The following is a 15,275-nucleotide window of genomic DNA, read 5'->3' on the forward strand; positions in this document are numbered from 1 at the left end:
CTTCTCACCCCCAACTTCCTCTGACTTCCCCCACTACCTCTAAGAGTCATATTCCAGCTCCAACATTCCTTCCTACAGAGAAGACTCATAAACATAACCCCCCTACCTGTGAAGTAACTGAGTGGTGAAAGCCAGAGAACAGGCCGTTTAAAGAGGAGATATTATTCTCCTCTCCATTACAAGCAAATGCAAGATTCTAAGGAAGGGGCAAGGCAGATACAGATTTTACATTTGCATTTTACTAAACCCATTTCCTGTGTAAAAAAAGCAACAACCCCTCCCTGTTAGGATCCTTACAATAGCAGTCAGCTGTTGCATTGTGTATCTGTCCCAGGCACCTAGGGCCAGGGTGTTGTGTTAGTCGCATGCCTGTTTAACTGTGCAAGTTGCACTGCCGCTGTTTGTTCCCCTCCCCGGCCCAAAGATCTGATTGTCCTTGAGTTGGTAGTTCCAGCTCTCAGCCTCCCGTCCCCAAGTCTGCACTCACTGAAGAGGGAAGTCTCAGCCGTGTTTTCAGTTACCCCAGGCACATGCTGAATGAAGCAGGTTTTCTGTTGTGTAACACAAGTGGCCAGTGCTGGTAACCATGGAGGCTGTATCCACACACACAGCCAGCAAGAGGCGAAGGGCTTTGGAAGAAGCTCAGCAGACGTCCGCTGGAGCTCAGTAAAAATGTCTCGCTTTTTAGCGGGCTACTCTTTGCTCTCTGTCTGGCTGCTTTGCCCTCTTGGCTGCTCTGCCCAAACAGAGAGCAGCACCACCCCACCAGGGAACTGTGGCCCCAGCCAGTTCCTTGACACCGAGGCGTTTCAGTGCAGCCCGTGTGGGGAGCCCCTGGTGAAAAGCCCTACAGGTGAGTGGGAGCTGGCTATGCCGAATGCTTGAAAACTGATTGATTTAAGGGTGGCCCTGAGCCAAACACCCCAGAACTTTGGAGCTGACTTTTGCAGCTGGCCCACAGCTCTGTAATGGGCCAAACCTCCGATCTGTCGGCCCGGGGAGGGTGTTTTGAAACCTAGATCCAAATGTTGCGACTTGAGCCTGTCTGCTTTAAAAAACACATGCACAATGGAAAGCCTGTCTGCGTCCCTGGCTATGCGTTTCTGCCATGCGTTCGTGCAGGAGCTCCAATCGCAGAGGAAACGAAGCCAGCCCAGCCCAGGGCTCCTTCGTCTCTTCTGGCTAATGCTGGTCAGTCTGTATTGACTCTACCAGCTGGAGGCTGCCTGCCGGAGTGGCGTGAAATCATTGGCAGAGTTCCCCACAGCTCCAATGACTCACCATACTTGCTCTGGGTATGTGTGGCCTACCACAGTGAAGACCTGAGCAGGGTCAGGCTCCAACTTTGGAGGCTTTTAGACAACGTTGGGTGCTCCCAGAGCTGACCACGCGGTAACCTGGCCACTCCAGCTCCCGCCTTCCACAGCTGCTGATGCTCCTCTGTTTTCCAGGCCTGCGATGTGTCTGTGCTGACAGCCGGAACGTGACAGGCCAGGTGGCGGAGTGCAGTGCTTGTGTAGGTGCAAATCGGGATGCTAATCGGCCCTTCTCCCTGTCTTGGTATGCCTACGCTGCAATCAGACATGTGCAGGACATGGAGACGACATACCGGAGCTAACTTGGGTCTTCGATTGCAGTGAAGCCATGGCAGCACTGGCTGTGGGGCCCCACCCAGAAACCTGGGGAGGTTCTCCAGTGGCTACCCTGTGCTGCTGCTGCTTCTCCGCCATTGTTATTCGATCTAGCTAGACCAGGGGTGGGCAAACTTTTTGGCCTGAGGGCCACGTCGGGGTTCCGAAACTGTATGGAGGGACGGGTAGGGAAGGCTGTGCCTCCCCAGACAGCCTGGCCCCCGCCCCTTATCTGCCCCTTCCCACTTCCTGCCCCCTGACTGCCCCCCCCAGAAATCCCCACCCATCCCACCCCCCCCCCCGCTCCTTGTCCCCTACCCGCCCCCCCCTGGGACCCCACCCCATCCAACCCCCCACCCTGTCCCCTGCTGCCCAGCAGGAGCTCACAGCCCTGCCTCCCAGAGCGCTGGCGGCACGCACGGCGAGCTGAGGCTGCGGGGAAGGGGGGACAGCAGGGGAAGGGCCGGGGGCTAGCCTCCCCGGCCGGGAGCTCAAGGGCCATAGTTTGACCACCTCTGAGCTAGACCAAAGCTAGCTTGTGCATGCTACCAACATGTCACAGCTCTAACTGCCGTGTAGACAGACCCTCAGTGTTACCAAGACCCTTCTGCAGCCAGAATGTTCTCTTCCACGCAGAGTTCCCGGCAGTCCGCCTCGCTCTGGGAGGCCACCTTCCTTGATGGCAGTTTTCTGGCTTGTAATGTAAGTAATGTTGCTGCTACCCTCTTGGGCTGTTTCCTCTCCTTTTAGAGGAGAAGGATGGTCTAGTGGTTAGGGAGCTAGCATGGGACTCACGAGACCTGGGCTTCAGTTCCCTGCTTTGCCACAGGCTTTCTGTCTGACTTCGGGCAAATCACTTAGTTGCTCTGTGCCTCATTTTGCCCCCTGTAAAATGGGAATAACAGTCCTGCCTCACAATGTGTTAGGAGGGTAAATGTTATGAGGCACTCATATACTACAGGGAGGGGCTATGTAAGTTCGTGAAACAGTGTTTGTAGCAAGGGTTCTATTGTCCAAGCGCTCTCTTTTGCATGTAGGAAGTGTGCGCGCAGAGGGGGTGGGCTGGGATTGAAGGGATCCAAGATGGAGGCGCTCAGACGGGCAGGTACATTCTGCTTTCTCCCATGGAGATTTTCTTTTTTGTCTGTCTTTGTGCACATTGGAAAACATAATCCCAACTATATGTATAAAATGATGGGGTCTAAATGAGCTGTTACCACTCAAGAAAGAGATCTTGGAGTCATTGTGGATAGTTCTCTGAAAACATCCACTCGATGTGCAGCGGCAGTCAAAAATGCAAACCGAATGTTGGGACTCATTAAGAAAGGGATAGATAATAAGACAGAAAATATCATATTCCCTCTATATAAATCCAGGGTACACGCATATCTTGAATACTGCGGGTAGATGTGGTCACCCCATCTCAAAAAAGATATACTGGAATTGGAAAAGGTTCAGAAAAGGGCAACAAAAATGATTAGGGGTATGGAATGGCTTCTGTATGAGGAGAGATTAATAAGACTGGGACTTTTCAGCTTGGAAAAGAGACGACTAAGTGGGGATATGATAGAGGTCTATAAAATCATGACTGGTGTGGAGAAAGTAAATAAGGAAGTGTTATTTACTCCTCATAACACAAGAACTAGGGATCTCTCATATCACAAAAACTAGGGGTCACCAAATGAAATTAATAGGCAGCAGGTTTAAAACAAACAAAAGGAAGTATTCACACAATGCAGTCAACCTGCGGAACTCGTTGGCAGAGGATGTTGTGAAGGCCAAGTCTATAACAAGGTTCAAAAAAGAACTACACCTCTACCTCGATATAACGCTGTCCTCGGGAGCCAAAAAATCTTACCGCGTTATAGGTGAAACAATTGAACTTGCTTTGATCCACTGGAGTGCGCAGCCCCGTCCCCCAGGAGCACTGCTTTGCGGTGTTATATCCGAATTCGTGTTATGTCGGGTCACATTATATCGAGGTAGAGGTGTAGATAAGTTCATGGAGGATAGGTCCATCAATGGCTATTAGCCAGGATGGGCAGGGATCCAGCTGTTTGCCAGAAGCTGGGAATGGGCGACAGGGGATGGATCACTTGATGATTCCCTGTTCTGTTCATTCCCTCTGGGGCACCTGGCACTGGCCACTGTCGGCAGACGGATCCTGGGCTAGATGGACCTTTGGTCTGACCCAGTCTGGCTGTTCTTAAGTTGTTAATTTAAAAGCAAAGCCACCTAGACTGAAACTGCAGGTTTAAGGCCTTGTCTCCACTCAAGAGTTATATTGCTTGAGCTCTACAGGTGTAAAGATGCCCAGGCTGGTATAGCTATTCCTGTAGGGGAAGGGGAATATGCTGTAACTGTGCCCACGCTAGGGATTGTACGGGGATAACTCACACATTGTTCTCTTGCTCCGACCCTGCCTTATTTGCGCTCTCCCTAGAACTCTTGCAACCTGACTGCCTGCGAGCTCCTGACCAACGCGGTCGTTCTGAACGCCTTCTCCTTGGAAACCCGGGCTTACGACCTGTATGCAAAGGCTACGTGAGTCCCACTGTGCCTGCAGAACTGGGTGACAAGCTGCTACTGCTGGAAGTGAATTGAGTGCCAGGCTGACGGCGGAGGCCGAAGCTGTCTGGCTACAGCAGGAGAGCAGCAAAATCATGGCTTGATCATGCAGAGAACATGCAAGAGCATCCTTACCTAGCGTGATCCTTGAATGAATTGATCCTTATGCCATCCATGCATGGGATTTTTGTTTTGGCCAGAATGGGCAATGGAAGCTCCTCTCCTATTATATTACTCTTCCCTGCTCCCATTGACCTAGACCTTAACCTAGAAGGTACCACCACTCGGGTGAGAAGAGGTAGTTCAGTCTTCATGGCTTTTTAAACAGGTGTCTCTGCTGAGGATACCAGCAAAATTGACAATGAGGTGTCCACATCATCACTGGCGCTATCGCCTTGCATGTGGGTGGGGGGAATAAGATCAGTTCACTCACTGAACAGCCATCAGAAGGTAACGAATCCTGGTCTCTCCTGACATCATCTAGACGCAAAATGGTGGCCTAGAGGTGAAAGTTTGGACAAAGCCTGAGTGAAAGTCCTGTAGGGGACATTCCTATATTGGCAGGGAGATGGACGGGATGGGACCCAATGTCTAATAGAGCTTTGCTCCAGGTAATTTAAAAACCAGCAGACTCCTGATTATCCAGACTGCTTGGGAGACACCAAGGATGTTTAGATTATCACTGTTTATATTTATTTATTTATTTATTTCATGGAGAAATATGATTTGATTTTCTTTTCAGAAGCCAGAACCTTCCAAAGCTGTTTTATAGTAACACAGGGCTGCCTCCGCTCTCCTTTGGGAAGAACTCCAAGGTAAATCACGGCTGTTGCACAGACAGACATACAGAGCCATCTGTATGAATTAAGACAAGAAATAATACGTGTTCTTTATTAATTAACCCCAGTCTCGTTCCTGCCATCTCTTGAGAACCTCCCTGTCTTCACTTTCGTCCTAAACTGCTGTGCTTGGGGCATTGTACACTTTACTGGTCTTGTTTGGTGTCCACGCAGAGTCCTGGACAGCTCAAGTTGCCTCTCTTTGTAGGAGATTCTGCTGCTCTAAACTTACTTTACTGAACAAGCTGAACTGGGAGCTCAGAATAAACTCCTTTTTAAACCTTCACTTAGCTAAAACAAAGGGTGTTCGAAATGAAATCTGCTTGCACTTGGGCATGGAAAAACCTTAGACTTGCCAAGCTCTTCTGCAAAGTTTTGTACTTGATGATTGTACTTCATCTTCCCCACCCTGACCAGATCAATTTTAAGCTTGTAAAGTACGATGCCCGAGGAAACTTCTTAGGCTGGGAGGACGTGACGGGTGGTACTTTGCAGGTGAGTTAATTTCATTTTCTCCTGGCTGTGGTATGTAACCAGTGCTGGGATTCAGTTGCTAGAACTAGGGGCTGGAGGGGCGACTTTAATTTAGCCTGATCTGCCAACAGTAGCGGAACTGTGGCCCCCTTTTGAACCACTGGCTCTCTGCAACCATGTAATAATTCCCGCTGGGGCATGAGCATGGACACAGTGAGAACAAGGTGGTGGAAGCATCATAAACAAAAGGGGATGATAAAAATCAGCATATCAAGTTGAGGGGGGGGTATTCCAGGGGTATCCCAAAGGCTGGTGTTAGGGGCCCTCTTATTCAACAGCTTCATTTAAGACCTAGAAAGGGGAGTTACCGGCACAATGATGAAAACTGCAGGTCATACTAAATTAGGAGGAACTACAATCAGGACAGAGATGTAACCCAAAGGGGCCTGGAGAGATTAGGAGCATGGTACAGATATTTAATGGGAGGGACAAACCCAGAAAGCAGGGATGTAGCAGTAGAGGTGACAGTGGGCAGTAAATTAGACAGGAGTTCCCAATGTGGGAGGGGTGAGGGCCAGCAGAGTTTTAGAGGGCTGCATGGGCAGAGACTGCACACCACAGACCGGAGGGGGAACGGGCTGTCTTCATACACACCTGTGGAGATAATTACCAGTTACTGATGATAAATTGGAGAAGCCACAAAAATAAACTGGGGGCTGGAAAGGCTAACTGCTGAGTGAAGATCACAAGTACAAAGTACGTCCAGCCTGGCGAAGGGGCACGTAAGTGCAAACGTGTGCCTGGTGTCACACTAAAGGGGGGTTAGTTAGGCTGGGACAATGGAGTTTAACTAGAAGAGAATTGAAGTTGCACTAGAGAGGAAGGATAGTCAGGTGGGTGGAGCATTAACCTAGGACTTGGGAGACCTGGGTTCAGGTGTCTCTTCTGTCATAGACTGCCAGTGCCATCTTCTCTCTGTCTCAGTTCCCACCTGTGCAATGGGGATTACTGCTCTGCCTCCCAAGGAGGAGTTGTGGGGATAAATTCAGTGAAAGGATTGTGAGATGCCCGGGCACGACAGGAATAGGAGCTATGTAAGATCGCTCTCTAAGGGGTAATGGGCTGAAAGTGGGAGCTGACTATCTCAGAGCTCTCCTTGTGGCAGTCTCACAAGGGAAGTGGTGGAAGCGCCATTGCCTGGGACCTTTAAACTAGATGGGATAAAGCAGTAGAAAATCAACAGCAGGGAATGATCCTGCATTGGCCGGAAGATGTGGGGAAGGCTCCGGGTATAACTTATATGGCTGTTTAAGAGGTGGTATGCAGAGTGATCAATGTTAATGGGAGCACACTGGGTGTCCGCACCGAGGGGATAATAGAGGCCAGAGAGAGGGGAGAAAGTGAACCCCGCACTGAAACGTGTGTCGCATACCCACCTTCCCCTTTTTCTGCTTCTGGGAAGCTCCACCCCCACCGCTGATCACCCTATGGCATGCAGGCTCTGGGTCAGGGTGTAGTCTGAAGCTGTCTCCTCAGCTGGTGACAGCACCAAGCCTACACACAGCCGGTGGTCTCATAGCAACGGCCCCAGGAGTGCAGAGATGTCCCAGAAAGCAGGGTTGGGAATCTCAGGTGCATGTCCCCACCGCCTGGTCTCAGTGCCTTTCCTTGTCCCCCTGCTAGCTCTGTGCAGACCGTCAGAGTGCACTCGATGCTGCCTACTCCTTTGGGACATCCTACGAACAGTCTGTAAGTTACAGTTGCGTCTTCCTTGCCATTCCCCCACCCCCCTTCTCATGTGCTGAATGAGCACTAAACGGGGGGCTGGGCTGGTTGTTTGCAGCAGTAATTGCATGGAGGCATTGCAATGAAACTCCATGATAAGTCACTGGGTTCCCAGAGCTAGCGATTTATTTTCCTCCCTTGTACCCAAGACTCTTCCGCCCCCCGAGGTTAATGAATTTTGAAATAATGCTCAATCTTTTCATGGTCTTTACTGTCAGACACTGCTGTTTAATATGTCTGTGTCTGTATGCCAGCACTGGGGATCTGGGAATCTAGTCTCTCCCCTGACACAGATTCTCTCTGGGCCCTTGGGTGAGTTGCTTATCTGGCTGGCTTTGACATTGCCTGTGTCCCGGGAATCCCCAGGCCGGGAATGAGTCTCGTCAAGCCGAACTGAATAGGAGAGGAGAATTTTCCTCTGAGGGCCAGATTTTCAAAAGAGACCAGAACGTAATCCAAGAGGCTGAATATCCCCCAAATCCCAGGCAGTAAATGTTAGTGGAAATCACAGGGTCTTTTCCTGCTTAAAAATGGAACAAGTCTCTGCGGTGCAGATAAAGCTGCATCTGGGCAAAGGAGGGCTAATTACACGGCATCTTTGTTATAGCATCGTCGTGGTTTTATTTTACAGTGCACTGTACAGGTGTCCAACCTGCTGCGACGAGTCCCTGAGCCCATATTTTACGAGATGTTCCTGCAGTTCTCCAATGACCAGGGGAACTGGCTGTGGCCTGTCCCTGTAGCGAATCCCCAGCTGCAGCTGAATAGCCCGGGTGAGATTCTCTATTGGCGAGGGCGTTGGTTTCCCTGTCTCAATTTTCTTTTGCTTCTCAGCTTTAAACAAGTCTCTGTGAATCCTAATATTTCTGTTTAGCTGGGAAGGATCCCCAGCTACTTCCAGCCACAGCGAGAAGCAGTGCTGGAGCTCGTTAGCCGAGTACCTGTTCTGCTAAGCGCTCAGGCAGGACTAATGAAGCCTTGTAAGGCAATGGGCTTAGCTCAGACTGCCTGGTTTGCTTTGACATTTACGCTCCACAGGCCTGCTCTTAATGAACAGGGATCCAGCAAATCTGCAGGAAAAAGACGGAACAGGTGTCATTTTGCACTATAAAGCACCAGCAAATGTGCGAGTCATGGCAGTCTGTTAGCTGGCCATCTAAAGGCCTCAGTTGTTCACAGACAGGTGGTGTGGTGTAGTGGCTAGTGCATGAGACTCTGAGTCAGCAGATCTAATCCTGGCACTGCCCCGGTTCCCTATGGCTTTGGGCAAATCACTTAGGCCGAAATGTTCAAAAGCAGCCTCTAATTCTGGGTGCCTCCAGTTTTGGGCACCCAACTGGAGACACCTGGAACCCTGTCTATTCACTCAAGACGAGAGGAGCTGTTGCTGCTTAACACCTAATTGTCTCCAGATGGGCTCCTGAAAGTCATCGATAGCCACGTTGGTCTGATTCCCATTTCTCAGATGAGCAAACAGAGAGGGTGGGGGCGCCATGGTCATTTCCCCACAAGGCTGAATTTGTCAGTGTTTGCAAAGCAGCATTTAAAAAAAAATCTTGCACATAAAGGGCGACGCTGAACCCCCCGCCCCTGTCCCCGCTGGAGCTCAACGGGCTCAGTTCAGGTGATCATCTGCCCCAGGCCTTTGGTGCTACTTGCTGCACGGCTCCTGTGACAAAAAGAGACGTTGTCCTGTGTCCTTATTATAACCTGCAGGGAGCAAAGTGCTTCGGTAGAGCCAGGGAACAGAATGTAACAGCCCGTGTTCAGTGTGTGCGCTGTGTTTTACTGGCTAACCACAGGACCCAGCCTTCCCAAAATCAGCGATATTTAGTCACCCATAACGCCAATATTAGCCCCAAGGCTTTGGTGCCCACACCTCCCATTCCTGATGCTGGCTGGGCAACTAACCTTGCACCGAGATAGCTGCATAGAGGTTGCTGTGATTATTAGTGAACAGATAACGGAAGGGACCCAGTGGTAATGCTGGTATGGAGCTGCGGGAGGGGGAGCAGTTAATAACAGATTTGGCATGAGGATCGCACAAAGGCCTCCTGGATGCAGGGAGGAGAGAGACGCTCTATTGCCCTGATTCAGCAAAGCACTCAAGCACAGGGGTAAGTTCACTGAGCGGTTTCTATACTACAGAGTTACGTTGACATAAAGCAGCTTATTTTGACCTAACTCTGTAAGCCAGTGGTACCTAAACTTTTAAGGTTGTGCCCCCCTTACCCTTGTCTACGCTCCCCCCCTCCGAGCCGGGGCTAAGAGCGGGGGGGGGGGGGACAGACAGGGGTAAGGGGGCTGAGGCAGGGGCCGGGTCTGGGGCCAGGGACAGAGCCGTGGCCGGGAGCTGGGGCTGGGGTTGGGGCCTGGAGCGGAGCCGTGGCCAGAGCAGAGCTGGGGGCAAGGCTGGGAGGCGCTCCCTCCCCGCCCAGGCTCCACCGCATCCCCCCAAATGTTCCTAGTGGGGCATGCCCCACAGTTTGGGGATCTCTGCTGTAAGCATCTACACTAAAATATATCTCCCTATGCAGGGCTTTGGAGCTGTGCTGCGGCTCCGCTCCAGCTCCAGGCAAAAACCTACTGCTCCGGAGCTGCTCTGCGCTTCAGCTCCGGGCTCTGCTCCAAAGCCTGTCCCCGTGTAACTCGCCTACTACACCGACTTAATAACTCCACCTCTGCAAGAGGCAGAACGCTTAGGGCAACATAGTTAGGTCGATGCAGTGTCAGTGTAGACACTGCATTGCTTCCATTGATGGTTGCTGCCTTTCAGAAGCCATCCCACAATGGGGGATCAATTTATGTAGCGATGCGGACAGCTTGGCTAATCGGTATCTGGGCGGGGGATGGACACAAATAATACCTGTAGGGTTGTTAGGATTTTACATCCCTGCCCTTTTGCTTAGCTTGTGCTGCACCAATAGCCGTTAGCCACGTGATGAAATGTTACCTGTTTTCACTGACCACTCCGCCGGCAAGTTAATTCTGGGCTGCTTCTATCACATGGCCAAGTCTTGTGCAGCTGATCCATCATACCCGTTCCCCTGTTCAAGCTCGTTTGCTATTTCTCCACAGCTGGCATCCCCATAGGCTCCTGTCTGGCCCAAGCACACAGTCTATTGGCCCCCGCTTTTGTGCCTTGACCTGGTGACCCTGCATTTCATTCTCATGCACAGATCACACAGTTGGTTGTTGTGTGGATTATTCCCTGTCAAATCCTATTTCTTTGTGTAAGGAGTGATTGGGAGGCAGCAGTATGTTCCAGCCCATTAGGCTTTAGTGTTTTAAAAATGGAGTCATGAATCTTAAGACCTTTATCTGCTTGAAATAGACGTAGGAAAAACTTTTCAGACTCACTTTATGCCCCTGGAATTTGAAACTGGCCTCCCTTGTCTGGAAGAGCGTCTCCTGCTGGCTAGGACTTTGGCTGTGAAACCGATGCTGCTCAGTGAAAAAGGCCACCCCTGTGTAATTAATGAAACCTTTCTCTATTCAAATAGAAAACCTTTAAAATGCAATTTACTCTCACAAAACTGTGTCTCCAATTGGGTGCCTAATTTGCATGCACAATTACCATATGCCAATTAGGTATTGGCATGCAAGTAGCTAGCTGGCCATTTGAACCGCGCCACCCACCTGCCTGGCACTCCGGGGCTGGGGTGTGTGTGTGCGCTCTGGGCGAGGGGGGTAGAAGGGCAGTGGGAGAGGGCTAGCCTCCCCACAATGGCACGTTCACCCGCCGCCCATGGGACTGAGAGTCAAAAGACCAAGATTCTAATCCTGGTTCTGACACTGACTTCTTTGGTCCAATAAAAGGTATTACCTCACCCATCTTGTCTCTCTAATATCATGGACCCGACATAATTACACCTACACTGCAGACTGATGTGTGAGAACTTGGGCAAGTCCCTCGGGTCTGGATTTTCAGACCCATCACTGTGCAAAAATGGTGGCATACTTATCATCAGTTCCAGTCTTTCTAGTCACTTGCATGCATAATTAGCATATTTGCACATGCAATTATGGTAAATGTGCACACAATTTAGGCACACAAATGTGTGTGGATTTTTGAATCTGCTTTTGTGCCTGGAGGAGTCTGAAACTCTTGCTCTTAATATGTCTGAAGCACAGACTGCCCATCTGTAAATGGGGGATGATGCTATGTATACCTGTCTCCTAGGGAGGCGATCTGGAATAGTTATAACAACATTTGTAAGGGGCTAAGTGAGAGCAAAGTAACATTAAGGCCAGCTAGTGGTAGGGGTGGGGGATCCTACTCCCAGCCCCTATGACCTCTAGGGGAGCCTTTGCCCAAGCAAATGCAATGCATTTTGGATTCCACTTGTCCAAGTGGTGTGGGTTTGTTTGGTTTGGTTTTGCAAATGCAGAAATTCTCATACCAAATGTGACCTTTTGTGCTGAAGTTTGTGAACTTGAAAACAGACAAGTTTCATTTAAAAAAAAATTGTTACATATTGTCCACCTCTTATATCTGGTAAGGAACCTGGGTCGGTTACCAGCTTGCTCATTAGATTGATTTTGGTTTGGATTTGTCCTTATGGAGTTCTGCAAAAAGTATCAAAGCAAATTCAGTCCTGCAAACTCTTAGGCATGCTTAGAATTTTACTCCAGCGAGTTTACATTGACTCCTATGGGATTGCTCTAGGGGCTATGCAGACACGTAAAGGGCCTTCAGAATCTGCCCGAAAGCCACAGATCAGGCAGACTAAATCCATGCCGGAGGGAGAGATGATTTATTGCTATCAAAAAGCAGGACGTTGTGCCAGTCTCATTCCAGTTCGAGGGCTATACTAGAATTCTGCTACTACTGGGACTCAGGAGACGTGGATTCTATTCCTGGCTCTGGTGCTAGCCACCTGAGTGACCTTGGGGGAATCTCTTCAGTGCCTCAGTTTCTCCATCTGTAAAATGGGGATATCGACACTGACCTCCTTTGTAAAGCACTTTGAGATCGACTGATGAGAGCTAGGTAGTAGTAGTCTTATTACCAATGAACAGGCTGATGGGCGGGATGTGATAGGGCTGGTTCATAGATTCATAGATTCATAGATTATAGGACTGGAAGGGACCTCGAGAGGTCATCGAGTCCAGTCCCCTGCCCGCATGGCAGGACCAAATACTGTCTAGACCATCCCTGATAGACATTTATCTAACCTACTCTTAAATATCTCCAGAGACGGAGATTCCACAACCTCCCTAGGCAATTTGTTCCAGTGTTTAACCACCCTGACAGTTAGGAACTTTTTCCTAATGTCCAACCTAGACCTCCCTTGCTGTAGTTTAAACCCATTGTTTCTGGTTCTATCCTTAGAGGCTAAGGTGAACAAGTTCTCTCCCTCCTCCTTATGACACCCTTTTAGATACCTGAAAACTGCTATCATGTCCCCTCTCAGTCTTCTCTTTTCCAAACTAAACAAACCCAGTTCTTTCAGCCTTCCTTCATAGGTCATGTTCTCAAGACCTTTAATCATTCTTGTTGCTCTTCTTTGGACCCTTTCCAATTTCTCCACATCTTTTTTAAAATGTGGCGCCCAGAACTGGACACAATACTCCAGCTGAGGCCTAACCAGAGCAGAGTAGAGCGGAAGAATGACTTCTCGTGTCTTGCTCACAACACACCTGTTAATGCATCCCAGAATCATGTTTGCTTTTTTTGCAACAGCATCACACTGTTGACTCATATTTAGCTTGTGGTCCACTATAACCCCTAGATCCCTTTCTGCCGTACTCCTTCCTAGACAGTCTTTTCCCATTCTGTATGTGTGAAATTGATTTTTCCTTCCTAAGTGGAGCACTTTGCATTTGTCTTTGTTAAACTTCATCCTGTTTACCTCAGCCCATTTCTCCAATTTGTCCAGATCATTTTGAATTATGACCCTGTCCTCCAAAGTAGTTGCAATCCCTCCCAGTTTGGTATCATCCGCAAACTTAATAAGCGTACTTTCTATGCCAATATCTAAGTCGTTGATGAAGATATTGAACAGAGCCGGTCCCAAAACAGACCCCTGCGGAACCCCACTCGTTACGCCTTTCCAGCAGGATTGGGAACCATTAATAACAACTCTCTGAGTACGGTTATCCAGCCAGTTGTGCACCCACCTTATAGTAGCCCCATCTAATTTGTATTTGCCTAGTTTATCGATAAGAATATCATGCGAGACCGTATCAAATGCCTTACTAAAGTCCAGGTATACCACATCCACCGCTTCACCCCTATCCTCAAGGCTCGTTATCCTATCAAAGAAAGCTATCAGATTGGTTTGACATGATTTGTTCTTCACAAATCCATGCTGGCTGTTCCCTATCACCTTACCACCTTCCAAGTGTTTGCAGATGATTTCCTTAATTACTTGCTCCATTATCTTCCCTGGCACAGAAGTTAAACTAACTGGTCTGTAGTTACCTGGGTTGTTTTTATTTCCCTTTTTATAGATGGGCACTATATTTGCCCTTTTCCAGTCTTCTGGAATCTCTCCCGTCTCCCATGACTTTCCAAAGATAATAGCTAGAGGCTCAGATACCTCCTCTATTAGCTCCTTGAGTATTCTAGGATGCATTTCATCAGGCCCGGGTGACTTGCAGGCATCTAACTTTTCTAAGTGATTTTTAACTTGTTCTTTTTTTATTTTATCTGCTAAACCTACCCCTTTCCCATTAGCATTCACTATGTTAGGCATTCCTTCAGACTTCTCGGTGAAGACCGAAACAAAGAAGTCATTAAGCATCTCTGCCATTTCCAAGTTTCCTGTTACTGTTTCTCCCTCTTCACTAAGCAGTGGACCTACCCTGTCTTTGGTCTTCCTCTTGCTTCTAATGTATTGATAAAAAGTCTTCTTGTTTCCTTTTATTCCCGTAGCTAGTTTGAGCTCATTTTGTGCCTTTGCCTTTCTAATCTTGCCCCTGCATTCCTGTGTTGTTTGCCTATATTCATCCTTTGGTTGTCTTGGAGCAGATGTGCGTTCTCATCCCTGGTTCTTCAGAAGTTGGGTGTGCAGCTCGTTGGCATTTATGGTGTCTCTATAAATAGGTAGCTCAATGCTCATTACGTTTGCAGCCCTTCTCTGAGATTGCATCTTGGTTGACTGCCCTGGCGACCAGAAATGGTGCGTCTGTGTATGCAGCTAACCCTCCTCTCTGCTTGTTTCTTTCAGCCTCCCTGAGCTCTCAGAGGCTAAGAAGATTCTTTCTGGTCGATGGGCTCTCGGGCAGGCAAGGGAACCTATCCAATCAACCAGCATCTGTCACGTTGGCAGCAGGGCTGCTCCTAAGGTAAAGGGCATGGGCAGGCCACTGGGGCAGTCAACGGTTCAGCCTCTTTGACTGCTATCCGTTTTTGTTCCCCCACGTTGGTCACAAAGAAGGGATGTTACAGGCGTTTCTCCAGGAAAATTAGGTACAGCGTGGCTGGCTCTGTAGTAGGGCAAGCCCCGGAGCACAAAGAATTCAGAGACTGACGGCGGTAGGTGGTTCAATCACCTTTCTTCTCTGGCATCAGGAAGAGATTGAACCCTGCAATGTGTCAGGATCCCGCGGGTTAAAATATAAGGACTGGCCCTTTAATTAGAATGTTGGGATTTGTAGCTCCACAGCTAGTGGGCAGAGAGAGAGACACACACACACACAGCTAGGTGGAGCCAGGGAGCCCCGAGGTAAGGTGCCCAGACCTACCCTACCCTATACAGGGCCGGCTCCAGGCACCAGCCAACCAAGCACGTGCTTGGGGCAGCACCTTGGGCCGGGGCGGCGCTCAGGTTTTTATTAATTTATTTATTGGGCGGGGATTGGCGCGGCGCGGCGCTGGGGGGGCAGGGGCTGGCGCTCAGAGGAGGGGCGGGGGTTGGCGCGGCGCGGCGTTGGGGGGGCGGGGGCTGGGGCTGGTGCTCGGAGGAGGGGCGGGGGTTGGCGCGGCGCTGGGGGGGCGGGGGCTGGCGCTCAGAGGAGGGGCAGGGGCTGG

The 15,275-nt window shown here is 49.7% G+C and overlaps 1 protein-coding gene across 1 annotated transcript in view; it reads left to right on the forward strand.

The window, feature by feature from the left end:
- Positions 1-672: 672 nt before the first annotated feature.
- LOC117886744 (meckelin-like) overlaps positions 673-15,275 on the forward strand; it is a 16,312-nt gene continuing 1,709 nt past the window's right edge. The window contains exons 1-9 of the mRNA XM_034788788.1: positions 673-853; positions 1,452-1,516; positions 2,268-2,333; positions 4,075-4,175; positions 4,942-5,014; positions 5,456-5,533; positions 7,196-7,261; positions 7,929-8,070; positions 14,473-14,590. Coding sequence (XP_034644679.1) covers positions 673-853; positions 1,452-1,516; positions 2,268-2,333; positions 4,075-4,175; positions 4,942-5,014; positions 5,456-5,533; positions 7,196-7,261; positions 7,929-8,070; positions 14,473-14,590 — 890 coding nt within the window. The remainder of the gene's footprint in view (positions 854-1,451; positions 1,517-2,267; positions 2,334-4,074; positions 4,176-4,941; positions 5,015-5,455; positions 5,534-7,195; positions 7,262-7,928; positions 8,071-14,472; positions 14,591-15,275) is intronic.

Source organism: Trachemys scripta, chromosome 13 (genome assembly GCF_013100865.1).
Source record: "Trachemys scripta elegans isolate TJP31775 chromosome 13, CAS_Tse_1.0, whole genome shotgun sequence".
In the NCBI taxonomy this organism is placed as follows: Eukaryota; Metazoa; Chordata; order Testudines; family Emydidae; genus Trachemys; species Trachemys scripta.